This window comes from Sinohyriopsis cumingii, chromosome 5 (assembly GCF_028554795.1).
Source record: "Sinohyriopsis cumingii isolate HCF-2022 chromosome 5, ASM2855479v2, whole genome shotgun sequence".
Classification (NCBI taxonomy): domain Eukaryota; kingdom Metazoa; phylum Mollusca; class Bivalvia; order Unionida; family Unionidae; genus Sinohyriopsis; species Sinohyriopsis cumingii.
In genome coordinates this window covers 37,240,189-37,267,365 of record NC_142965.1, presented here as the reverse complement: position 1 = coordinate 37,267,365, position 27,177 = coordinate 37,240,189, and the positions used below count along the sequence as shown (strand labels likewise).

The 27,177-nt window shown below is 35.5% G+C and overlaps 2 protein-coding genes across 2 annotated transcripts in view; both read right to left on the bottom strand.

Annotated features, from left to right (window-relative positions):
- Positions 1 to 20,464, bottom strand: part of LOC149798953 (uncharacterized) — a 71,584-nt gene extending 51,120 nt beyond the window's left edge. The window contains exons 1-3 of the mRNA XM_089957872.1: positions 20,331 to 20,464; positions 10,233 to 10,544; positions 6,443 to 6,778 (exon numbers count right to left, since the gene is read on the bottom strand). Coding sequence (XP_089813998.1) covers positions 6,443 to 6,778; positions 10,233 to 10,479 — 583 coding nt within the window. The 5' untranslated portion in view covers positions 10,480 to 10,544; positions 20,331 to 20,464. The remainder of the gene's footprint in view (positions 1 to 6,442; positions 6,779 to 10,232; positions 10,545 to 20,330) is intronic.
- The window catches only part of LOC149798951 (uncharacterized), a 123,479-nt gene continuing 116,765 nt past the window's right edge, over positions 20,464 to 27,177 (bottom strand). Inside the window, exon 2 of the mRNA XM_089957873.1 lies at positions 20,464 to 21,173. Within this exon, the coding sequence (XP_089813999.1) occupies positions 20,470 to 21,147 (678 nt within the window). The 5' untranslated portion in view covers positions 21,148 to 21,173 and the 3' untranslated portion in view covers positions 20,464 to 20,469. The remainder of the gene's footprint in view (positions 21,174 to 27,177) is intronic.

The window sequence follows — 27,177 nt, the reverse complement described above, 5'->3', positions numbered from 1 at the left end:
GTATACGGATTTCTAGGCACTTTCCAAGAATACCATTCCTGTCTCAGGCTTTGGCTCATAAAATATTTTTTAACTGAATACACTTCTTTTTCGCCCTAAAGAAGCGTTCATATTAACAAGGCTGAAACGAAAATTTCTATAAATTAATCGAATTAACAATTATTGTTGCTGTGGAGCAAGGCACGAAAACCTTATCATCAAGAAGCAATAGAAATATACATTCCAAGCTTCTAGTCACCTAGTAATAAGTATGCACACCAACTTCATCGACGGGGTAAAATTTGACTTTATATTTATCAATTGAGTAACCAAGTGTGATTCATGCACTTTCATTTGGGTACGGACATGTGCTATTTTGCTAACTTTTTGACCTAATAAGGACTTAATCGTTTGTTAGCTTAACCTATGACCATTCTCTTTGGTGTGTGCACATGACCATCTTAGGGTAACATTAGGCATTTAATGTGAAATGTTTATTTACTAAGGGTTGTGACATATTTTGATGTGATTTTTTTTTATATTAAACCTGTACACCTGTATTCATCATCAGTGCTTAATCATATTTCTGCCCATAGAATGGTCTAATGATTTTATAGTATCTATTTTTGTTAGAACTTTAAATAGCTTTTGAAAACTGTGTCACTTTTAAACACCATAGTATGTTGACAGGTAGACACAGCTTTCAGTATTTACTTACCTGTTTATCAGTTTTCTCTCAATATTTACATCTGATTCTAACTGCTATCATAGCAAATACATCTGGCTTTCTTGCGTTAAAATGTTCTATGGGCCACTTTATCATTCAGAGTGGCCACACTCATTTATCCTCTTAGTTTACTTTCTTACAGGCCATGGACCACAGGAAGTGAAATGGGTCATCCTCTTAGTTTACTTTCTTACAAGCCATGGACCACAGGAAGTGAAATGGGTCATCCTCTTAGTTTACTTTCTTACAGGCCATGGACTACAGGAAGTGAAATGGGTCTTCAAATGCCAAATCATTAACGAGGCAGGAAAAGTTGGTTCCTTCACTAGCGGTGCTGAGGATTGATGCTGCTGCTTACTCATAAAACACAACCTTTGACCCGAGCTGTGTGTGATAGACAGTTAACGACAGGCAGGTTTGATGTCACAACATATACCATTGCATCCTTCTTTCTCTGCTGACAGCACGTCTTCATCATCAGGCTCATCATCCGCAGTTCAACATTGACCCATTTTGGATACCAACACAGAGACCAAACACATGGGACTTTCACTGTACTCAGATGTTTTATCCAAAAGTGAAATTGATAGTTATGGTTGATTATCATTGACAACTTCCTCCACGTGCTCGATAGCCTAACCACCACCACCCCATTCACTCACTGTCTCCTCCTAGGTCTTGCTTTTCTTTCATCCCAGATCCCTTTGCGTATTCTCGTACCACTTCAGAATAAGAGAAAATGTGAGATGGGAATATCTTGATTATTCAGTTCGACATTTTCTAGCAAAAACATTCTCTGCACTGGTGCCTTTAATGTTTTTCTTCAGCGTATATGCTTACATCTGACGAGGTGGAATCGTTATCTCCTTATATGGAGCTAATTTGTAGAATTGCTGATTAAATTCTAAGTTGGTATTACGTATGATACTAGTGTCTGTCGCCCCTGTGTCACGATGCCAATCAAATGGAACCAAATTTAAAATGACCTGTATTTGACAGCCCTTTCGAGAAAGCAGCAGCCTTTTGGTTCCAACTGGGATTCCACAAGATACTTCACACAGGTCATGCAATAAACGTAACACATCCATTGTCATGGATGCAAATACTCCCAGATGTATTGAGACTGCGAGGATGCCCGCCCTATATTTAAGTGCTAGCCAAGCCGACAGCTTTTGGTTCCAAATTGTTTCCAGATTCATCCGCAAATTCCCACAAAAGCAATCTAAAGAAGCTTATTCCAATGCGTGACAGTACATTATAAGAAACCATCCACTCTAGTGTCTTGGTGTGTGTTTGATAAATTGTTGCAGGGATATTGTCTATGGACACGACAGTTGTTGGTCGATGGGTTTCAAAACGGTTTTCGTCATGGTGTTTTCGGTAGACTGTTCACCATAGTCTAGATTAGAAATGTAAAATCTAATTACGCATATTTGCTAGTTGTTCCTTGAACTTGAACAGTTCAATATAATGTATATTTTTATGGGGTACTTAATCCATGTCATTCATGGTCCTTGGTGGAATGGTGAGTATCTAGCAGATCACTCGGCAGGCACATGATGTTCACTTCCATTTCAATGTGGGCTGGTAAATATTATCCGTCGACACTTGAAGAGCCAGTGCAAAAAAAACATCCAGAGTGATTCACAATCCGAGAGCAAACGACGAATCAATCGTCTTTATTCAGATTACATATTTGGACAATAAAACAAAACCCATTTATTTTTACCAAAACGATATCCGTGTAAAAATAATGTACGTACAACTAGAAACATTTTCACCAAGAGTGCGACTCTAATGTTAATGTTTTTGCTTCAGATAGATATGCTCGCGATGAAAAAATGTTGTGCCAATTGTATCCCGCATTTTAAAAAAGATAGCTGCTGCATGTGAAAGTTCCCCATCCAATATATATTATTGTTTACATATATTTAAGAATAGAGGATTAATATATCATGAAAATAAATATAGTTTATATTTTTAAGTCATCAGTAGCTGTGATCACAGTATAACATCTCTCTCTCTCTCTCTCTCTCTCTCTCTCTCTCTCTCAATAAGATAATGATGTGATACACTGTATAGGTTCAATCCTTACTACTCAATCAGTTTTCGGCGACCGCTTATAATGTCCCCCCCCCCATCTCTCTCTCTCTCTCTCTCTCTCTCTCTCTCTCTCAATAATACTCTTTATTGCATGCTTGCTGGATAATACACAATAAACCACGCCCACCTTATGGACTCAATGTTTACTCCGTGGTGATCATCGGATGTAACACCATGAACAAGCGTGGTGTTCAGACTTATAATTCACAAGATGCATCGTCGACTTTATCCAGATACGTGGCGATATGATGGAGAAACTTTGTTTTAAAACCATAGATCATTATGGTTTTGTGGAGCTTTGCCAACTTATGGCATACTGAAAACATTACACGCTCCTTGTATTAAGCATTCGTTAATGGGACCAACTGTCAAACAATACTGCATTTTGTATTTCACATACAATCTGATTCAAATAAACGTCTGAAAAGAAGCATTTAATACACAATAGGTTTTTTTCCAAGCAACTCATGTAAGTGTCTGCAACAAAGTTTGGCTGAATCTCTTTGACGTTTGCAGGTTGCCCAGTTCCAACGACTCCACCCTCACAGCAAAGCCCATCAACTATATCTCTACACCTGCAACCGGAGAGCTTTTCAACACCTTGCTCACGTTGCTAACACTGTCTTTAGCTCCAGGAACTGGAGAACTGGAGAACTGTACCGTAGTCCACGAGACAGCGTTTGGACAATTTTAACTGAGAATTTTCCTTCTACTTTCAACCTTTATTTATCAGAGTCACATGTATGTTCGATTGTAGATTACCTATACAAAGTCTTATGTGCCCTGAAAACAATTTCAACTCATCTGAAATTGTTGATATTCATAAATTGATAGATTTACCTGTTCCACCTTCTTTATTTCTGATTAAATATTAAATACGCAGGAATATAATTTGCAACGATCCTTTGATTTGCGTCAGCCTATTACACTCACAAACACACATGCAACCGAATATTAATCAACGTCACTTTCTGCAATTTACTAGTGTACTTTATTAGGCATTCTTTACCAAGAAGCGGACATAACGAACAACGTTATAACTCTGTATTTCATGATGTGTGCGTGTGTGTGTGTGTGTGTGTGTGTGTGTGTGAAAGGTCTTATGGGTATGACTGGAATTAGGTTCTTCTTTGTAAATGATTTCATTGCTACAAGGGGTGCTGTAGTAAAAATATAACATTTTACCACTACCAGCAGCATGTTTTCAACATGAAAAGTTTCTGAAGTAAAAAGACATTGTCAGTGGACATCTACCGCTAAAGAGAATAAACGCACATGACAACCATATGACGAATAAATGGATTAAGCACCGGGGAGTTCCATATTCATTGCTTAATATGTTGAATTGACGGTGATCTACAAAATTTTCCACAATTACAAACATATTTTCCATACTGAACTGTTACGTGCATCTAATCAAAATTTTAACAAAAATTAAATCATTTGCTTTATATTATTTTCATAACTTCATAGCTACCAAACAGACGAGGTACTTTACTATAATTTGTATCAAATGCCAATGCGAAAAGTTTCTTTTAAGCGATATGTAAGTTACTGAATCTTTAAAAAGGCATATGCATTTAATTTGCTCCATCATTTAAACCAGAACCTTTAAAATAACGGAAATGTTCATGTAGAAACCATGTATTTTACCTTTTTATTTGTTTATATATTTATTTATTTATTACAACTGCCGTAGTACGTCTGCAGTAATTGTAAGCATGTCTGATGTCGTAATGGCAGTCGTTCCATTTTGTTTGTAGCTGAATTTATAGTAATGAAGCTAAGAAAAATATATAATGATATATGCATATTTGGTTCAAAAAGATTACGTTTGTTTTATGACCAGCAAATGTGCTATTCTTTACTTAATTCTTCTAACGTTATTCCAAAAGTCCGCGGAATAAACAAAATTTCCTATTTCTTCTTGCCTGCTATGTAAACCTTTAAACACGTACACTCTCTACCGGAACTACTAATGGCCACTGAGGGACAGTACCAGTGATAGCGATAGTGTTGAAAAAGGAACATACTCTCGGAAAACAAAAGTCATCATTTTTCAAATCAGTACTATTGCACATTTCACAAAATTCAATAATAACAATAATAACAATAATAATAATAACAACAATATATTTAATAACTTTACAGAAATTAAATAAATGGAAGATTTTTCGTGTAATATGTTTTGTTTAAACAAACAGCGCATACTCTACTGTTTAATAATGACTTTTATATTGATTTTCATATCGAAATTTTCCTAGTGTTCTGTGTTTTTGCTGTTGCACAAAAGTACATTGTATCGCAAAAGATTATGACTGACATGGGCCAATTTAAATACATCTTTTTCTATTTCTCACGGTACAGTCTAGTAGAAAATTGATTTTGCCGGTTGATATTTTGTGAAGATTAATTGGTACGAAATCACAAAACAATAGTCCATTGACTAAAACATGAACGTCAGGTTTATGCTAGTTTCAAAGAACAAAATGCATTTAGAGGAATTATGAACTTTTCCTGCATGGCACGTCTACTCCTGATCGAAATAAATCTATCGGAAACGAAGCATGGATATTGCAAGTACAGAATGATTTATCAACATGAATATATTTTGATTATAACCATATTATCTGTTATGTTTCACGGCAATCCACTGAAAACTGCAAGTGTAGTTACTTTCACAAAATTCTGTCATACCTGCATCCAACTGTAAGCGGAAAATGGCAATAACTCATACAACACTCTTGCGAGGACAAATATTTGTCTATATGCGTACCGTTAGTCGATTTACAGACATTCACGTCAATCCATGAAAACCCGGAAAAATAGGAGAGTCTTGATACATTAACAAGACAGTGTCATACCCTGATTTGAGCTACAAAAAAGATGAATACCCCTAACAAACGTTGTGTAAGAAAAGTGACTTGTCCATATGTGCATCTTCAGGTACTGAATACAGCATCAGCAAAACATCACGGACATATTCAAATGCTAAAGAACAAGCTGCGCTAACAAAATAGTGTAGTACACTGCATTGAGCTGTAAGACACACACTGATACATAAACACCAACTCTGAAATTTGCAAGAGCAAAGTGATTTATCCATGTTGCATCATATTATGACCAACATATTTAACAAGTTCAGATAATCAATTAAAACGGCATGATTGGGTGCGCGATAACGATGTTATCCATACACTGATACAAAACAAAAGAGGAATAACTCTGTCAAGAATACTGGAACAGTGATTTGTCCGTATGTGCATCTTCAATTGATGACATAATTATTTACCGTGATCGGACACCATCAAACGTTGAAGGGACTAGTTGCACTAACGACGTGCCATACAATACAAGAGATAGTGGGCAATAGCTACAAAAATGGAACACCAAAATCATTAGTCAAATGCGTATATTATTACGATGATGACAATATTTAATGTGTCCAGCCCATCCATCATAGTCTGATGGACTTGTTGGGCTAGTGAGTGTCGAAATGACGGAATAACACAAGGATAACTGTCTTTCTACTGGTGAGTGTAAAATATGTAATTATTTTGAAATCGCAATTATTTTATACCGTGATGATAAACAATAAAGTAAAGTGAAATTTGTCTGATATCACTTGCTTACCCTTATTCTTTCTTTTCTCTTTCCACTTTCTGTATAGACGGGGAGGTAAGAGATTCTTAAGTTCAAATTCTACATCAAAGGAACATCTCTGCATCTTTCTAAACATCATTCCAATCTTCTCGTCATTTTTCTTGCACTGTACTACATCTTCGTGGTCTTTTACGGTAAAGTAAAAGCGGGATAGCATGGCATCGTTTATATCATCTATGACGCTTGTAGAAACACACAGAGAGTGCTCAAAAAAGTTTATATCCTGATGATCTATATCACATCCGCCGAATAATAATGCAAACATGCTCCTTTCTTCATGGGCTTTTTCTTCTACTTCTGCAAACTCTTTGGAAAAAGAAGACAAACAGAATTTATGCTTATTCGTAACACTCTTGGGGAAAACAAATCCACAGCACTTATGAGAATTTGACCTAATTATCAATATTTATCTGGTACACATTAATTTGCCATCAAACTATCATGAATTGACCCAAGCTGCAAAAGTTATTTTTCTTTTGTTATTGTTTTTCTAGAATCATTATATTTTGACTTACTTATTTCTCGCTTATACTTGCTTCGATACCAAACAAAATGAGGCAACAAATCAACTTGATATTTTTCAAAACTTCGTTAACTTTTGTTGTTATTTTTTCTTTGCCTTCACGTTCTCTGAATGTTGTTCAAGAATAATTTAAATTTACCTTCGATTCTACAGCATTTCACCTCTACACGACAGGAACGAGTCTAAGGTAAAAAGTGCATTATTCTTATGACATCAATGTGAATAAAATGATTGGTTATCATACATATTAAGAAAGGCAATAACTCGTACAATAATTATTGGATTGTGACTGGTAATTACGCATACCTTCAGCTGATTACTATAAAGGTTTCCAAGGTTTTATGGAAATCCCTCAAAAATTTCAAGACTAGTGGTTCATACGAATTATGTGCAAATATGAAGCGGTCTGCACTTTGATGGTGTTGATTGTGTTCTTTGGGGGTTTATGATGTTTCGGGGCATGTGGATTTAATATGCTGCTAGGAGGCGATTCTGGTGGTATCTAGTGTTTTAGTTGGTCTAGATTAAATATGTTTCTAGAGCATGAGTTGATGGTATTTCTAATGTTTTAGATGCATTGTGCGTATGTTCTGAGATTTTCATTTTTGTTTTAATTTTTTATATTTTAATTTTTTTAAAGATATGGATGCAAGATATGGACCAAAAATTTGGATGAAAGAAATATTGTTTATACTCGCATATAAGTCGAGTCCAACTGCAAAATAAAATTGATCCTGATCTGTCGTCGAATAATCCGCCACCAGATCTGTGTCTTTGGTATTTGTTTGACTGATTATTTATTAAACTGCATAAAACCGCATCTTCCTTACGCGACAGTATATATGGATGGATCTTGCAGTTGGACTCGACTTAAAAGTGAGCGTATACGGTAGATGACAATTTTGTATGCTAGATACGGACAAGAATTCTGAATGAAAGAGACTTGTTGTTGTTGTTGTTGTAAGGTTTAACGCCATATTTCAGCACAAGATATGGAGTCAATTATAAATGGAAGAGGAAAAACCACGGAAACATCTTCTGACTCACGAGAAGTTCTCACATACCCACATTGGCCGAAACCGAGACTCGAACCCACGCTGACAGAGGTGAAATGGCAGTGATCCGTAACGGTGATCACTTTAAACCGCGCGGCCACTCGGGGCCCCCGAATGAAAGAGGTGTCATTAGGAAGCGTGCTGAATAGCATCTATGGCATTTAGAAGGTCACATATGAAATTCCTCAACGAAAACTCGGCAGCAAGGTTATATATTTTAAAGAAGTTTTTCTTGGAGAAGCAAACATTAAAACCCAACTCATATTGCTGTAATGAGACCGGCTGGCATATTATATGATCATCAAATCAAATGTAATGCAAGGGATATTTTCTGTCCGAAATTATTCGCCAATAGAGCGCTCGATGTTCGAAAAAGTATAATGGTATTGATTTTCATTGCGGTCTACGTCGGCGTTTAACGGAGCCAACATTCATTACGAATAACGCCAGGTTAATTTTCATCGCCGTATAAATGAATAGATTTTTGTTGACATTTTCATCGATGTATAACTAAATTGATTTCCGTTGATATTTTCATCGATGTATAACGTGGCTTATTTTTTCGCTGATGCATTCATCCATAACCTTGTAGCCGATGTTTCGTTTATATTTTTCATCCGCAACCCTCCAAGCACCATAAATACTATTGAGCACACCTCCTGAAAACACATCTTCCATAAAACAATTCTCATTTTCATCCAAATATTTCAAGCAATATTATCAACGATATTGTTTCATCCAAAATTGTGTAACTATAGAAATCCTGCATCAGTATCCAAAATACAGACAATGGATGTTAGGACTTGGTTATTTTATCTGCAATACACTTGCAGAAAAAAAAAAACGAAATATAATGAATGGTTCAGCAAAGAACTATACCTGGTACAATTAAATTAATTTTTCTTTGCTCTCGTAGACTGATATATTTATGAGAAACTAAATATATGTAAATTCATTTATTTTGTTATGACAAAAAACTCTATCCACGAAAAAGGTCAAAATAAAGGCAGAAGAATAATATTTTGATTTATTGCGACAATTAAATGAGGAAAAAAACATCACTATGGATTAAAACTATTTCAAGATAAATTAGAAACAACAATATTAAGCATGACACCAAAATATGCTTAATCATATTTAAGGTGAAAGACCTACTAGAAAAACATTATGTTAATTGTCTAGGAAATTACTCCAAAGGCACCAGAGAAATACACCATCTACATCAAATTTTTTTTAAAAAAATTACCTTTGTTATTTACGCAGATTGTTTGCATTATTTTGGACTCGTACTATCTTATGAAGAAATCCTCTGCCGAATTTATTACGTACGACCATGAACTTCCATGTTGCTCTTTAAACCTTGAAACAAAAGCTAAGGTCATCCCTTGTGTGTGGTGCTATCAGTCATTTTGCTAGAAATGTTTATTATTGCTTCGCTTTTATTGTTGTCGTTATACTTAATTTCTTCTTTTGTCGAATGTACCACAGGGTGGAATGTATTATAGGATATCTAGGTAGAGGATTATCAATTTAGATATAAATTATTCCCGACAACGAAAGACTGACACTTGTGTTTGCGGTGAAAAAGTTTGATTGCAACCTCAGGTATTCTACTTTCGTATCTCATCCACTCTGTCCTGCCACGATGGAACGAGCACGCACAATTGCAGGATGGGTAGCCTTGTTGTAGTCATTCAATTTCGAGGCAAAATACCATCCAGACTACACTTACCTAAGTGCAGATCGTTAATAAGGGGAACAAACGAAATCAAATCTTTCAAAACGCTGACTCGTTACTAGCGAGCTGCCACCTAAGAACGCTGTTGAAACAAACTGAGCGAAACCTAAAACCCGTACAGAACGTTTCGTAACTCAAAGTCCAATGTTTCAATTTTTCCCGAGATAGCCCAATATAATATGGCTTAACTGCCGGAATATGAAAACCTCAGGTATGTATAGAGTTTCACAGAAGATCAACAATCACAGGATTGCAAAAGAGGTATGATAAACTTGGAGGCTGTATTTGTAAATTTTAGCGCGGTTCAATTAAATTCATGTTGTCATCTGCTTCCTAAAATCTAGTTTACCGGTCTAGGAGTATGAACATACATTAAAATTGTAAATATATGTGTGATGTGTTCATAGCATCCGAAACAAAGAATACCGATTAAGAGTTTCTTACTTGATCTATCTTCATCTGTAATTTCAGTTTCCTCTAACGTTTTTGCTATGTGTGGATGCTCACATTTTAATCCCTGAAGAAAGGTTTTCACTTCACCCGAATGTCCTAGAATGACCTTCTTCAGGACTAAGTCAACGAGGCGTCCCCTTAAACATCTTGAGTTTATTATTTCGTCGTACTCCTTCTGACTCATATATTTCTTTGCCACGAAAGTTTTAGCAATTTCTCTTCCGCTTTCCTTGGTCATTTCTGATTTAACATAGACGAACTGCTTTACAATGCAGATCTTATTCTCCCGATCATCCTCAATTTCTGAAGGAAAAATATTAAAAAAATTCAAGCAAGTGAATATGAACATTATGAATCGTAAATATGTTTCGTGCCTTAATTGATAACAAATGCCCAGTATTACTGTTACATTCTTTACGAATGGTTATGAAAAATGAAAATTGCAAAAATACTGGCATAAAGCAATTTGATGTACCAATAATGTGGATATTTCAGACGGAGACTCTCCCTATGCCATATAATTATGTTTTAACAATAGGTAATCACTACTGTAATCTCTAGAAAAGTGATAAATTTTCACTTATTAGTCATTGACATAATGGAAGCGTAAGTAAAAAAATCCATGTTTGAATTGTTAAACATTTTCATATAAATCCCTTCTGATTCTCTCTCTCTCTCTCTCTCTCTCTCTCTCTCTATATATATATATATATATATATATATATATATATATATATATATATATATATATATATATATATATATATATATATATATATATATATAAACAAAGTCATAAAACAGGATGCAACACAGTGAAATAGAAAGGGAATCTCCGAGGACCTTGAGTATAGCCATTTGTTGAAGTACTGGATGAATGGATGAAATGAATCCTTATAAACCTCACGTTGGTTGCAGATACTTCCATCTCCCGTGCTAAGAATGGAGGTGAGTCCGAACGGAAAAGTTCGAAACTGAAATACCCCTTGGTCGAGGAAAAACCGGAGATATTTCCGGTTGGGAGGGAAAATGGAGATGTAAGGACGTGCCTCTAAAGATTGATATAGACTGACCAGTTGCAGAATCGTATGGTGTTCTTGACAGATGTCCGTCTTCTCCAGCTTGAAACCTTCTTGCCAAAGAAATTTGTCAAAACGCAAAAGGATCGATCATAAGCCAAAAAATTCGGAATTTATTTAACACCATACAAATCTTTGACTAGAAAGGCCGGAATCTTGTAGATTGTATCAGTCTCTTCTGCAGAGAGGTGTTCACCTCTTCTTTTAGAAACCACAGTACGGACTGGTGAAAGAAGATGGTGGTCTTTATGGTTTGGAATATTCCCAGAAGCAAAGTCGGAAGCCATCCTTTAATGTGGATAGGACCAGTACATCATCCGTCATGCCTGACCAAACTCGTGAAAATAAGATTGAAGGAGCTCCTTGGGGACGTCAGAAACAGAATGATACGACAGGAAAGAGCGTGAATCCCCAGAGTCAACCTCTTTTCTCTTGTGGAAAGGATGGAATTTCAAATACTCTCCCCTAAGTTTTTCCCCTTTCACGCCTAGCACACGACAGACTAGAAGTAGCTTTAAATTGAGGTTGCTTCCGAGACTGCTGAGACTGGATCTGCTTGAAAAATTGAAGAGAACGTCCCAAATGGAAGTCAGGGTTGATGCGCTTCTTGGCTTGTTTTTTCGCTCCAGGAGTGGTTGCAGATGACTCCGCAAAGTTTTGAGGTCCAGAAAAGAATTTCTCCCTAAAGAATTGAGCAGTCATTAGAAAATTCATGTTGTGCTCCATTATTATTTTCGACATCTGCAAAGCAGCGTTTCTGCGGAGGTGTAGCAGGTGCACAGAGAAAGCCATGTACACAGAATTCAAATGCCGTAATGTCTTTGCTTTAGCCTTGAGCGAGTGGTGAAGCGCCGCTTGAGACGATTATTTACACTTCGAAAGACTGAAGTAGACCACATAAATAGATTTGCATGTGTGGTAATCGCGACTTGAGTACAGATTTTAAGCTCTAATGCCTCCAAGATCCTAACCGGAAAGCGAGCACAAGTCTCAGTCGAAATCGCTACTTTTTACCCCCAGCATTTAGCGGAGGCTTGATGACTACGCCTGAGTGGACTCTATATCTTAATGCAAGGACCAGCGGTCACAGAGACAGTTTCTACATAATCTCCGGACCATTGAGGAATGCAGGCTGAAACGGGTGTTCTGTCTCTTAGAATCTCTCCAAAAAAAAGAGATATATAGAATCTATGTTGGGGTTTAGGCCGAGACAAGGAAATCCCAGTCGCGGGTTTATATTATATGTCTCCCCACGAGGCTTGCCCGAGTGGGGAGACATATAATATAAACCTGCGACTGGGATTTCCTTGTCTCAGCCCAAACCCCAACGTAGATTATTTTTCTCACCCAAGGTTTTCCTTTAAAGTAAAAAGAATTCTGCACTAGTGTTCACGTCCAATGTTTACATGAAGCGCATTAATATAAATATGTTAATGAGGGCTGTGGTGTGACCGCTGCGTCCTAATTACACAGTTTATACGCGTGAGCAAAGAAAAATAACAACATAAAACGTCGCATAATAATGAGGTATTATCACATTTAATATATGGTTGTTATCTGAAACTGACAATAAATAATTAATATTTATTACAAGAAACTGTTTTATTTTCATCAGTTCCAATTTGAAAAGTTATATTATAAATAATAAAACAATATTGGCTACTCAGCTCTACTGTAGTTGTACTTAGTACAAGCTGTAACGATGAGTAACATCTTTCTTTAGATTATTCATGGTTAATTAGATATCTGTGTCACTATCGTATATAACTAGTCTTTTCTTTGGAGGAGGTGAAACTGTGTGTGACATACTTGTGTTGTCCTTAAGATTGATTGTAAAATTACCCCCTTGTATAAATAGACCCTCCAAAAACGGATTCTAGCGGATAAACATGTGCTAAACTTTCAAGTTCACGGATTCTTTGAACATTTATTTTTCTGTCCTGGAAATATGGCAAGTGCTACTGTGAAATTTGCTTATGGATTAAGGTATTGGCGGATAAATGATTCCTTCTGGCTGGTAAGGGCATTATTTGTCTTTAAATATTGTAGTTATAGTTTTGATTCAACCGGGGTACAATGGAGATGCTTAACAAAATTAGAAATAAATAACATGTTTTATGTAACACTTTTCTGGCTGTTACTAATTTTTCCGTAGTTGTTAAAAGAGTTGGGAGGCTATGAAGTGTATAGGTCTATAGTCTATATGCATGGAGCAGTGTTTTCTATTATAAATACTGTTCATTTCATTCAGCATTGAGAACTTTATCCTATCTGTAGCACAGTAATTTTCAGGTCAGCGTCATTAAATGTAGCTTACAGTATATACTTTATTTCACACGAAGTATCTAAAACTAGTTAGGTAGCTTTCGCTACAATTAATGACGCTGATTTAAAATTGTACTGAGCTAGGACTGGATATAGGATAAAACTGACCATGCTTGTAGAACGAACAAGCATAATACCAAAAAGCTCGACATCATATGCGTTTGTATTTGTCTCTCTCTCGAAATGTTTTTGTATGGTGTGTTCTCAAACATGGATTTAACTCAAGTTACTATGTTTTTGTTATATATTTGTTACTGTTGTTGTTTGATTTTAGTACAACTACGTCAGGCACAGCAGAGACAACGAGGGTTTCTTTTCTAAAAGTAGTTCTGAGCGCGTGGACACCTTGACTGAGACGACTGATCTGAGATGACTAGAGTGAGACAGGAAAAGTAAGGTTAGCAAAATAAGTAGATTTTTCTGTCGCATGGGTTAGAAAATCGTTTTGATATCAGAACAAAAAAATATCGGACAAGAATCAGAGTGACTAATTCGTATATTTCATTTACCTCCTTATCGAAGGTCCAGACATTTATATCTCCAATACGTAGCACAACAAGTGGGATAAGATTTGGGCACGAAATGGACGGGGATGATAATAGCTGTCAGTTCCTCCACGAACTGGGTCGACTGCGCCATTATCAGAGAAGCGTGATCGTCCTGAGGCTTCTCCTGACAAGATGTAGGACTGTCTCTTAGTGTCTTTCTGAGGAGAAGGTGACATGATAACAGGGTCGTCTCCTTTCTGAAACACTTCAATGGAGAGGTAGGACTGACCCTAAAAATGGACCTTCTAGGTGAATGAGAACATTGCTCATCTCTTCAAGATCGTCTAGGTGGGATAGTATCGTCCAACTCCTTTTTGTTTTCCCCGGTCAGACGAGAAGAAATCGGAAACGTCTGACCTAACTTGACAACATCGGATCAAGCGTCAATGATCCTTCGGCCTTTTAAGATTTCCTAACCACAGAAGATACTGAACAGTTTTGCCCAAAACGGAATTAGTTTTCCCTCAAAGCAAATCCTTTAAATACCACATGTTTGAATATTCTTTCCCACTTCATTAGTTTGTCTTTCATTGTCTGGAATTCTGTCTTCCTTACCCATTTAATATTTTTAATAAGTATAAATAAGCACATGAACCAACCCTAAAGGTTACTAATCTCCATTTAAAATTCAATCGTTAAAAAGGCAGCTTACTTAGTGACTCTAAGTCTTCACATGAAAACTTATAAAAAGTATCAAGAGCTATTATTGGTTCAATATGTTAATCAGCTGGATTGAGTTTATAATATTGCATGCAAACATGTCAACAATTTCTCCGAAATATCACAAAACAATAAAATATCATTTGCAACGTAATAGTCGTGAAAATCACCATGAAATTTTAATTTCAAATTTTCCATGGCATAGTTTACATACAGTGAGTCTTCTATTATATTCTGAGACTAAGAAATAATTAATGTTTTCTTTTAATGGCAGCAGATTGATTTATTTGACCCTATTAAAGTTTTCTATGTACTCCTGTGAGTATATTCTTCTTTAAAAAAATAGCTTCCATTTCGTTTAAATGTTCTATTGTCTCAAAATGTTTATTTAACGAATCACCAATAAATCAACAGCTATCTATTATACTAACATTGTACTACTATTGTACTATTATTGTGTTTAGTCAAATGATCATTAAGGATGAATCATTGAGTCCATTAATTGTCAGGGGTTGGGTGACCCAGTCAAATAAAAGAACGTTTTGAATTACATAAAATAGAAGGAATACTCTATATATCTATTGCCAGATGTGATGGGAAATATCTTTTCGATCATCTTGGGTTTACGAGTGTATCTTCAATTTTTTGCATCCCGTTCAATGGGGGTATCTATTTTACTGAACCATAACTTTCAGTTTACCATACATAGAGAAAAGGCAGATGTAAATGACAAGATAGATTTATATACTTCAACTCAAAATTACAGATATACAATGATAACCATTCGTGGTCCTAATACTGACACATCAAATTTCTACACTGAAGTGAGGCAGGATATAGAGGACTTAAAATTCAAAATATAATTATTGGAGGTGAGTTCAACGTAGTTATGAATCAATTACTTGATACGTATAAAGTTCAGCTTACTAAATAACCCAAAGACGAAACTGATATTTGTGCTGAATATAATCTAACTGATATATGCGAAAAAGAAACATGGATTCAGACAGATTCGCTTTGAGAAAGAATAACCCCAGCGCTCAGGCCTGGTTAGATTTCTTCCTAGTTTCAGAAACTCTATTTACAATGGTAAATGATGTCTGTACAGAACGATGTAATATAACAGACCATTATCTAGTTCAAATAACTCTTACGTTCAAAACAACAGAAAAATTCAGAAATTTAGCAATCCTTAATTGAAAGATTTAGAATACATTGATCTTGTTAAAGACTCATTTCAAGATTGCCAGAACAAATATAAGTCTCGCGCATCAAATTCTAAATTGTAACTAACAAACTACAACTTCTGAGATTAGATTCTCCATTAAGGACTAATTATTTTTAAATGCGTTTATTAGAAATATGAGGGAAACCTATTTATTATGCTTCGTATAAGAAAAGACAATAAGCTCAGCAGGAAGATCAAATTACAAACAAGATTACTATCCTAGAAGAGGAAAATAATATAAATAAACAAAAAATAAAGTAAAAATAGCCAGTTAGTGGAAATTCGTGCTAGTAAAATGTATGGGGTCAGAGTAAGATCTATGGCAAAATAGATTGAAGAATTGTAAAGGGTTTCAAAGTATTTCTCAGATTTGAACACACAAACTATGTAAGTAAAATAATGGAACATTACACAAAATGAGCTTGAATATTAAACAGGAACTAACTTATACTATTATAAATTATATTCTTATCACAATTTAGACCCAGTTAATTTTGAGGCTTCATTGAATTTTATGTACATCCCTCAACTGGATAATATACTAAGCAAATCAATTACACTAACAGAAGCAACATAAAGTCTTACAAACATGCTGCATAATAAAGGTACATGACCGGAAAGATTTACAGTCGAGCTCTTTAGAGTCTTTTTGAGAGGTATTAGTTAGTATTTTGCAAGAGTAATCAAGTTTGCCCATAATAAAGGGGGTGAACTGTCATCAACTCAGAAAGAAAGGTGTTATAATATGTCTCCCAAAAGGGGATATGCAAAAACAATTTTTAAGAACTGGAACCCATTTCCTTATTTTAATGTACCATAAAACTGGCATCAGTATGCACTGCAAATAGACTCAAATCTATAATTCCATTAATTAAATGATCATAAAGGCTTTATTAACGGCAGATACGGCGAAGAAAATATCTGTACTCATTATGACTTATGTTCTACTCGAAAAAAAATGCAATTTACTTGGAATTTTTCTTGTAACTGATTTTGAGATGGCATTCGATTATGTTTAGTGGCCCTATATTGGTAAAGTTTTAAACTTTCTAAATTTCAGCAAGGATTTTCAAGGCTGGATCGATAACTTTTATAAAACTACGGAATCTTGTGTCACTTTAAATGGACTATATTCACCATGGTTTGAAATAAAGAGAGAATTTACGCAAGGTGACCCCCTACTGTATTGGACTTAGAATATAGTACTACGTACTAGTGTGAACCATTTTCCCGGTAGTGTGCGTTTATAATGAATTGTAAAGTAGTGTGCGCGATGGTTCACGACCCACTGCTACCTATGTACTTGGAATAATAATAAAAATATAATAAGGAACGTTTCCATGACCAACAAACTTTTGTGCAGATGTCTTTGGTTTTACACATTCGCATGCAATTTTTTTCTTTATCATTTTCTTTACAATACCAGCTTGATTTCACTGCTGTTAATTTGTGTCTCATTTTTTATCAACTGATTACACTTATCAAATCTAACAGTACTCATTTGTACAACTAAAAACAGACAACTATGCATTTTATTGGAGGGGAATAATTTTACAACATGAAATCAAAGAGGCTGTGTCAAAAGGAGAAGAAATATTTCTCTTTATCTGCATACACAATCATATGTTATATAAATGTTTAATAAAATATGAAAAGCATAATATTGAAGTATTTCACTGAAAATTACAGCAGTAGATGGGCAGATATGTTAATTAAACTGATCAAAGGATATCATATATCGATTCTAGTTAAAGGATTCACAGAAACTTAGAATGAAGGTCAGGAATTATTTACTTGGTTATTTGACAACTGATACATTTTTGGAGTGCCTATCAAAAAAATAATTACAATGGGGTATCTACCTAACCTTCCATGAGCGATTTTTAAAGTGAGAATGATCGTATGATATGATTTAGTTTTAAACAAATGAGAAGACTTAAAAATAGCGAATACTAGAAGGAAATTATAGGAGGAAAGAAGGATATTATAGGAGGAAAGGAAAAACCTACCGAAAGGAAGATACAGGTCAGGTTTCTTACATAAAGAGTGATCTGAAAAGGCGAGTGCCTTATACCACTCGGCCACCCGGGGCTCTTCTAAAACCTGTTGCATAAATAGATGTGCTTGTGAAATAGACATTTTTAAGTTTTTCACTTGGGAACCAAATAAAAGACATCAAAAAACTCTGATCCTTTTGTTTTGATCACTAATTAAAATTTTAGCAATATGTCCATCGTCCTGTCTGCATACATGCCAATGGGGTTAATTATATTTTTGATGTTCACCATCATCCACAGTTTCTACAGCAGATCATTATCTAAGCTTCCCTAGCATATTTTGGACTCTGTAATTAAATGATGTTATTTATCTTACTGCTTCTTATCATGCATGATATTTTGTGCGCATGTTTATAATCCTCCATTTATGATATTTTTTTCATTGAGTATATTCATTTCATCTACCTTTAATAAGTGCCCGACTACTGAAAACTATATTATTCTCAGTTAATAACGTATCCTACACCACTGGATCTCCACCAAGTGTATTTCTTTTAGGCCATTAACTCAGTAAAAAATCAGTTTTAAAAATGAGCTTTGCATTTCAAGCTTATTAATTTAGACGTATCATTTAATTTCCTTTCGTGTGAGATACATACAAATATACTTAATTTCAGAAACGGCTCGTAAACGTAGGGAGGTATGACCTTTTATTATTTTAAATTATTATGATGTAATAAACACTATGAAATGAGTGAATGCTAATATCAGTCACCGTACTGACAACTAATTTCAAACTTGACAATTAAAGTCTAATAACTACATTTCATAAACGATTAACAATTTATTCGATGTTTTGATATACAAAAATATCGAATATCTTTATGTACAGGATGATTATATTTATCATGTACACAAAAAGTATCGCATTGGAGTGAGCAACGCAGAGAACATTCTAGAAAGAAATTATTTGTTTTTCATCTAATAACAGTGTAATAAACTGACTCAATGGCGTAGATAAATCGCAAGTAAATCAAGTGAACTTAATGCAAATTTCACACACAAACACAGACACAAACAAAGGTAACACTAACATATTACAAAGTATTGTGTATTTTAATGTTATTAATACCGAAGATGCTATTACAATTATCTCCCTCTGTTTTTTAAACTGTTCTTCAGTATTCAAATCCATGTTCAATATATTTGTGTGTTTACAAAATGTTATGGGCATATTCAGTTAAATATTGCAAACATGTTGCAAAGCTTACATTGAATAGTCATTTGCATGTCTTAGACATGTGTTAATTTCATTATAATTATCTTTCATATTTGCTTTTACGCGTCATTTTGGACAGTAAAACTAATACTGGTGGCGGCCAAGAAAACAAATGCTACTCAATGGTTCTATGTTTAATTGTCGTAACAATTTGCATCATTGATTGTTCTGAAAACGAACTAAATGGTCATAATAGCATATATCTTTTATACCTTTGTACATCATTTAAACGCAATATAAATTTAAATTGCTTCGAAGAACACGTGTTGGGCATTATTTTGTGTTTAAAAGCCTGATAAATGTATGATCTTCTTAAAACGTGGTTTACTTTTGGTCTTCACATTGAAATAGATGAGCAAGGTGGCTTAGAAAAATATGCAGTCGTTTTATAACTGGTAAAACATTATACGTGCACAGTGCTCCAATGCCTAAGAGTCGGACAAACACAGTTGTTAAAAACCTAATAATGTATGATGGTTTTGCAAGTATTTGCTGTGGCCTTAAAAACATATCCGTACTAATCTAGCTTTTCCTTGTACCAAGAAAAGAACCTGCAAACTAATTATATTAATTATTTAATTGTCATGGGTAGATTTAACGCACGATCTCGGATACCGAATTTGATCAAATGTGTTCACACAATGTCATCTCACTTTGCCCACAATTTAGTGAGCTAAAGAGACCTAAATAATTATATAAATTGATGGCTTGCCTTATCGAGTAAATTACCATTTGCTGATTAAACCACTTCTTCTTCACAAGAGAAAAGAGACAGAAGCTTTATTTGTATCAAAAGCCAACACTTTTTCATCGAACTGGTAAAGTTACAACAAATGTAACAAAATATAGCTCTCAAAGAAGGATGTTCTTTATATCGAAGAACTGAAGGAGAAAAAAATACCTGCACTGCATGAATGGTCAGATAACTTATATAGGCCTATGATGTAAAAAGATATATGTAAGTACTACTTACCAATCGATGAAACAGTCTGAGAAACGGACACTAGGTTTTTAGAGTTGTCTGGTCGATTGTGTGGCACACTATCAATTCGTCCCACTCCGTTATCAATGTTATAAACATATGATATATGTTTTCCCTTTTGTTCTTGAAGCTATTCATACTGTTTTAAACGATGAATTTCTTCTTTTCCTTGTCGCAAATGCAACCCGTCTTCTAATAGTTTTTTTACTTTTTGTCGATAATAATCGTCATTTTTGAAGTAGTTCAAACCAATTAAAGATTTCAATCCAAAAGGAATTTGAAAATTCCCATGTTTGCTATCGCAAGGCATTGTGTAAATGGGTACCAATCGCCATTGCTGATTTTCATCTTGTATTCTCTTCATTAAATATTCCTCTCTACACAGCTTCATCTCTGCATCTTCGCAGAACTCGCTGGTCATAAACAGAAATACATAAATACACCTCTCGAGAACCAATTCAAGAAGCCGAATCTTTGATCGAGCTAGCGACATGAGTTCATCGCAGTCATAAAGAACCACCTTCACCCTATCAACCCCTTCCAACTGAATATCTGCCCTCAGATGATCACAAAATCTTTGTGCATCTTCTTGATTATCCTCACTGTAGATAATAACAGCATCGAAATATCCCACCTTAATATCAGGGGGCATACGTCTTTCATAGTGTTTTAGTTCCTCAAACCACAAAACGTCTCCAGTACTGCTGCATGGTGCATCCAGACGTAACTCTTCTGCATCTTGGAAGGAGGATATGTAAAACCCGTTAGGGTGAGACTGCACATTATTTTCCACATTACATCCCGCCATGTCAAGGTAGCATAGTATCAAGGCATCTGTAAATCAGAAGAAACAAAATAAAATAAACCTTCGAATTTATTGAAGCGGTCCTAGTATCATGTCATTATCAAATTTGGAAGATGTCACTAGATTTGAAGTGTGTTTTGCGACGATTATAATATAGTCCCCGGTGTAACATTATGCAAAAGAGGAATGTGGAAAAATACGACGAAGGCATGCGGTCCTTTTTGTTAAATAGGTGTTACACATTACGGAATATAAATATCAGTAATATTTTATCTATGTAATTCGATTGCTATTCAATTTTCAATATCCAACAGAAAATTAACCATGAACTGTTCCAAAAATGAACTTTATCTTTATAATATTTTTTGTAATGTAATCTATATAGAGGATTTTAAATGGGCAATAATTTAATACTGAATTTCTGAACTTCGTTGAATAATATCCAGCTTTTGCGAGCAAATGCTGAATATTACATTCAAAGAGTTTCAAAAAATTAATATTAAATCATTACCCTTTTACGATATGTTTTATTGCAGTTTTTTTTCATTATAATAAATTATATAGAAAGAAAAAGACATAATTTCGTTTATTCTGATATCTTCCATGAGTTGTGGGTAAAAAAATAGTCTCAAACAAAGTTCATCTACCAAAAAAGTAGATGATTCATTTTAACAAACTATAAATCAAAGAACAAGCGTCCACCCGAATGAACAGAACATGTTATAAGACAACGATGATTTAATCCTGTATGAACGAAAGCATGAGAAGGAATGAGATCGGTATGAGAAACTGCAAAGTGAGGGAACAAGAGCAGATCTGGTTACGATCACGACGCAACCCCGAATTTTTTCAAAGGCAATAGGGACTTGGTTTGCAAGTGCAATGATCGGGGGTGGGTCCATAGCGCATCCTCTTCTACCATCTGGGATGGGGTTATAGATCCTAAACAGGGAAGTTAAATCCTCTTTACCTGATCGTCGGAAAACGCATTAGAACCGACTAGAAGATACAATACATCGTCGTCCTGGTCTGTACCTCGAGGGGATGCAGAAAAATTCGAACCGCAAAGATCCAATTACGGGGAAGGTAGGGAAAATAAGGACACTGACGTCTAGTAACTCTTCACGGGAAGTAATTGGACTGTCCCTTGAGACAGCCTTTTTCTGAAATACAAGAAAGCTTCTCGTCTCTCTTAGAATTCTTAGAGTAGGTGAGTCGGACCTTTTCCTTCCTAGATGATGCCTCCTGAATAAAAGATAAGGGAGAGGTCTTCATCCCTCAACATCAGTGCTTCTAGAAGGCGGTGCGGAAGCCATCCATAGCGCTGTAGGATGATGAATATCATCCCTATCTTGAAAGGGGAAACTCGACATCCCCTATAAATTGAATGGGAACATATAAAGGAGGAGAGTGTCAGTCCAATCCCCTTTTCGAGTAGACAGCATAAATGCAGACTCTGTCGCTGTGACTAAATATTTCAGTGGTTGGGGAGGAAGAGTAGACCCGATGCTTGACTCCATACCTAGATTCGGCGAGTGTTGACCGGTGAGTGATATACGTATAACGAAGCTCTTTGACCAGTGGCTGATGTTCTTTGAACGGTGAACAAAACAAAAAAAAAACATCAGTGAGTTGTGCATGATGCCAGGTGATATTTGTCTGATGACCAATGTATAGTGACCAGTGTGCCGTGGTGATGAAAATTCAGAAACCAGTATCATGACCTAAGGCCAGTGATTGCGTAAAGTGAAGTCACCTGAACGTACCGGTGACTCAGATCGGTCAAAGTACACTTCCCATAACTAGGCATTGTCTTCAGATGTTTTTTTTCAAACTGCTCATAGTTAGGGTACCAGGCGAATGATGACCCTTCCACCTCCGGATATAAGCCACTGCACATACTTATGAAGTCGTTGCCCCTCCCTCTTTAAGTGTGTGGGTTGGGGGTGGATGGGGTGCACTCTATCCTAGCTTTGAAACTATAGCCGTTACTACCGCTGCAATCGTCCTAGAAGCCGTACTCTATCGGGAATGGTGCTGAACCTCACTTTCATATTCAGGAAAGTGCACTCGATCCCAACTTCAAGCTGAGAAGATGCTTTTTCCTCTTCAAGGTTGATAACAGCTGCTCTTTCCAAGAAGGAGCTTTCCCTCCCTCTTTTACTGGGGGAGGGGATAAACACGATGCCAGTAGTAGCATACACACTTTGGATCCATTGGGATTCAGAGGGAGAGGTTTTAAGTTATTACCAGATAATGTTGGACTACAAAAAGCAAGTTGTACATCTGTACATTCGTGCATATTTTGTACACGAAAGACATAAAGACATTTGGTATGGATATTCCATGGGGTCATTTTGTGCAAACACTTATCAGTAAATTGTGACATTTGAAATAGAATTTATGAATAAGAAATTTGTTGATCACAAAAAAGATGTGTAATAGCCAAACAATTTGCATTTATCGAGCTATTATCTTTATTGGTTACCCATGCATGAACTTCAAATTCGTGTACTAACAGAGGTCTACACAATTGTAAAAAAATATCATCTATAAATTTAAACTTATGCCACAACCACTACTTGATTTATGGTTGTTGTTGTTGTTGTTGTAGGGTTTAACGCCATTTTTCAGCACAAGATAGGCCATATATGGCGGCCAGTATAACTGGTGGAGGAAGAACCCTGGAAACCCAGGAAAGAACCACCGACCCACGAGAAGCTACTGGCAGGCTTTCCCACGTACCCACGCTAGCCGAGCCTTGGACTCGAACATATGCAGACAGAGGTGAGATGGCAGTGATCCGGAACGGTGAGCGCTTTAGACCACTCGGCCACTCGGGGCCCTTGATTTATGGAGGAACGTGTAAATTCCATCAATGCGACTAGTACTTTACATAGCTGATAATAAACTAAATGTTATAAACAACCGCTATAATAATGAGAACTATAATAATGAGAACCCGTACCATCGCTATAAATATACCAAACCCTTAATGTGAAAAACATATATCTGAAAAACATTCAATTTTTTGCTAGAAATTTTCGTTTTCCTACAACCCAAGAATGATACGGGAAACAGGTATGGTAGGTTGCTCATTGTGACCTTAAGCGCTGAAAAGTATCACTGGATTACTTGCGGAAAGGAATATCAAATCCATGACCATTTTAACTGGTTTTATGTGCGTGGTCCCCTCGCTACCATCTAATGTCACATCGGGACAAGGGTTTGAACTCAGGCCTCCCTAATTCATGACAGACGTTCTATCGCATGGGTTAACCAAACTATTTTTTTTTCTTAAAAAATAAATAAATAAATAAATAAAACTTTAAGTGAGCGTCTGAATATACTATTTCCATTCTTCTTTAAACTCAGGTTTTACGGTGGGTGATCCAGTATTACTAAAATAAATGTATAAGATGCTGAAAGGTTCGAACACAAGCACGAATAAAAGAACAAATGATAAAGCTTGTCATTCGCATTTCAGTGAGTGAGTCTACCAAAGCTTATTTGATAAAAGACAAAATGTCCCATGGTAAATTTGGTAAGCAATAAACAGAATGTCAAGAATAGAACCCAAGAACAATGGATACCTTTTAAAATTTAATCTGCAAGTAAAATCTGTAATCAACACAAAACCACAACTTACTTATGACACTCAACACGTCGAAAATACTTAAAGAGTAGCGACCTTTAAGCGATCTTTTTCTTCCCTATAAATGCTAGGATTGACACAAAGTGCTTCATAACTGTAACATGTTTTAAAATGGGCACGCCCTAGTACACCATTTAAATTATACATGATTAATGAAATTAAAATTATTTAGTTCAGGAGAAAGAGCATTACAGGAGGTTAAAATAAAATAAAAAATGGGTGATAAAGAATTAAAGTAGATTATGGGGATGATCGGGAACGGCTGATGTCACACTATTTAGAGTTTTATCATTACAAATCAAAGCAGCCTAATCCATTTGATAAACTTTGTGAATAATGGTTTCTAAAAGTACAACAACAGCTATCAGTCAATTGAATACCATCAATGGCATTGCTTCTCAAGCCAATAGTGACAATAATGTTAATGAAGAAAAATTGAACGACTAGTATAAACACTGAAAAAGACATAATGTAAAAAGATGCACAAATGTTAAAGAAATTTGATTAATTTTCTTGTAATTTATCTAAACAAACTGTATTAGCTTTGTCATGAATAATTCTTTCACTACTATGGGATGTTTACTTAAAGTGGCTGATTGCAATTTTTTTTGTTACAGCAAATTCCTGTTTTGTTGCTTGTAGCTTTTATAAGCGTCATATCTGCTATTGTAGTAACAGGAATTGATACATTTAAAAAATAGTTATCTCAACAAGCAGGTCAAGACCCAAATGTCGTGCATACGACAGCCCCTTGCAATAAAACATGTGATGACCTAAAATTAAAGTCAAGTGTTCTGTAAGCAAGTATACCGCTGGATCCATTATAGTGCTTTCATGTTCATGTATGAAGAACATACAATAAGGGGTGTACAAAATATAAAGAAATAATAAAACAAGAGTCCCAATAAGGGGTGATGCTTTACTGGCCGAGAATAATTTCTAGGAATTCAAGATAAGACTACTTCTTCCCTTTAATTGCAAAGTGCTGAAACAATCTCTGATATTCTTGTAATATTAAGATTTTCAAACGTGCTGCTGTGATGGACGTATTCGATGTCAGATTAGCATCATTTTATTTAGGACCAAGTAGACATCACCAAAAACGTTTAGGTTAAAACCCTATGTCACTATGACTATCCAATCAGTGGTAGTAGCGACGGCAAGATTTTGAAGACAATCATCACAGCAGCCACATTGTATTTATGATCGCCATCATTTTAATCTGCGACAAATAGGCATCATAAAAAGTCTATTGGTGAAAACCCCAAGTTCATATATTCATCCATTTGGGTGGAGTAGAGATAACATTTTTCTAGATAGCTTGCATCAGTTTCATTTAGAACCAAGTAGACACCATAATACATTTTCTGCTGAACACCCAATGTCAAAATGACTTTCTGTTGAAGTGTAGTAGCGATAACAAGATTTTCAAGATGGCTATATGTGACTTCAGATCAGCACCATCTTATTTAGGACCAACCAGACATTATAAGAACTATTCTGGCTGCATCCCCGTGCTAATATGGCTTTCCGTTTTGGAGGAGTAACAATAGCAAGATTGCCAACATGTCTGCCATAGTAGCCATAGTTGGATATCGGGGAATCATTTCACTAGCACTTAACAAAGTAAGAAGTAACTGACACAGCGTTTCTCAAACATGTGCGTAAATCCGATACATCGTCGCAAATTGCGCACCTGCCTCAAGGTCTTACCAGGGAACTCTGCAGCGATTGGGGACAAGAAAGATATCCTCAGTGATGTAAAATTTCTGCACGAATGACAGCTTCACAGACGATAAACATCTTTACTGACAATCATTATAATCGCAGACGAAGGTTCAAGATCTAATAAATGGTCTGACGGGAACATTCAGTGCCTTACAGACGACATTATAACAAATTATCATAAGCTTTTTGGTAGCAACACCACAACAATTACAGAGATAACTACAAATATATATATTGTAAAGTTGAAAGATGTTCATAACAACTAGAAATATAATAGGCTACTAAGAACAATGGAAAAATGAAGGCAGTGGGCAATGTATTAATAACAGCACAAAAAGGACAACTTATTCTATATATAGTTTTAAAAAACATTCTGCGTCTTCTTTGTATCAACATCCATGTTATAAGCATTGTAATTATGATCATTTATGCTAATGTCAAATATAAACATAATGTTTATAATTTGACTTATTTAGACGAATATAATTTGCAATTAATATATTGTTATACGTTTTCTTAGGAAGTTGCTTCTCTTCAATATCTACTGTACCAATCAATATGAGGCTATTTACCTCCATGTGAAGATACCCAGACAACTTACACATACCAAAGCAGACTAATGGAGATTGAAGTGGATAAATTGATCTTAC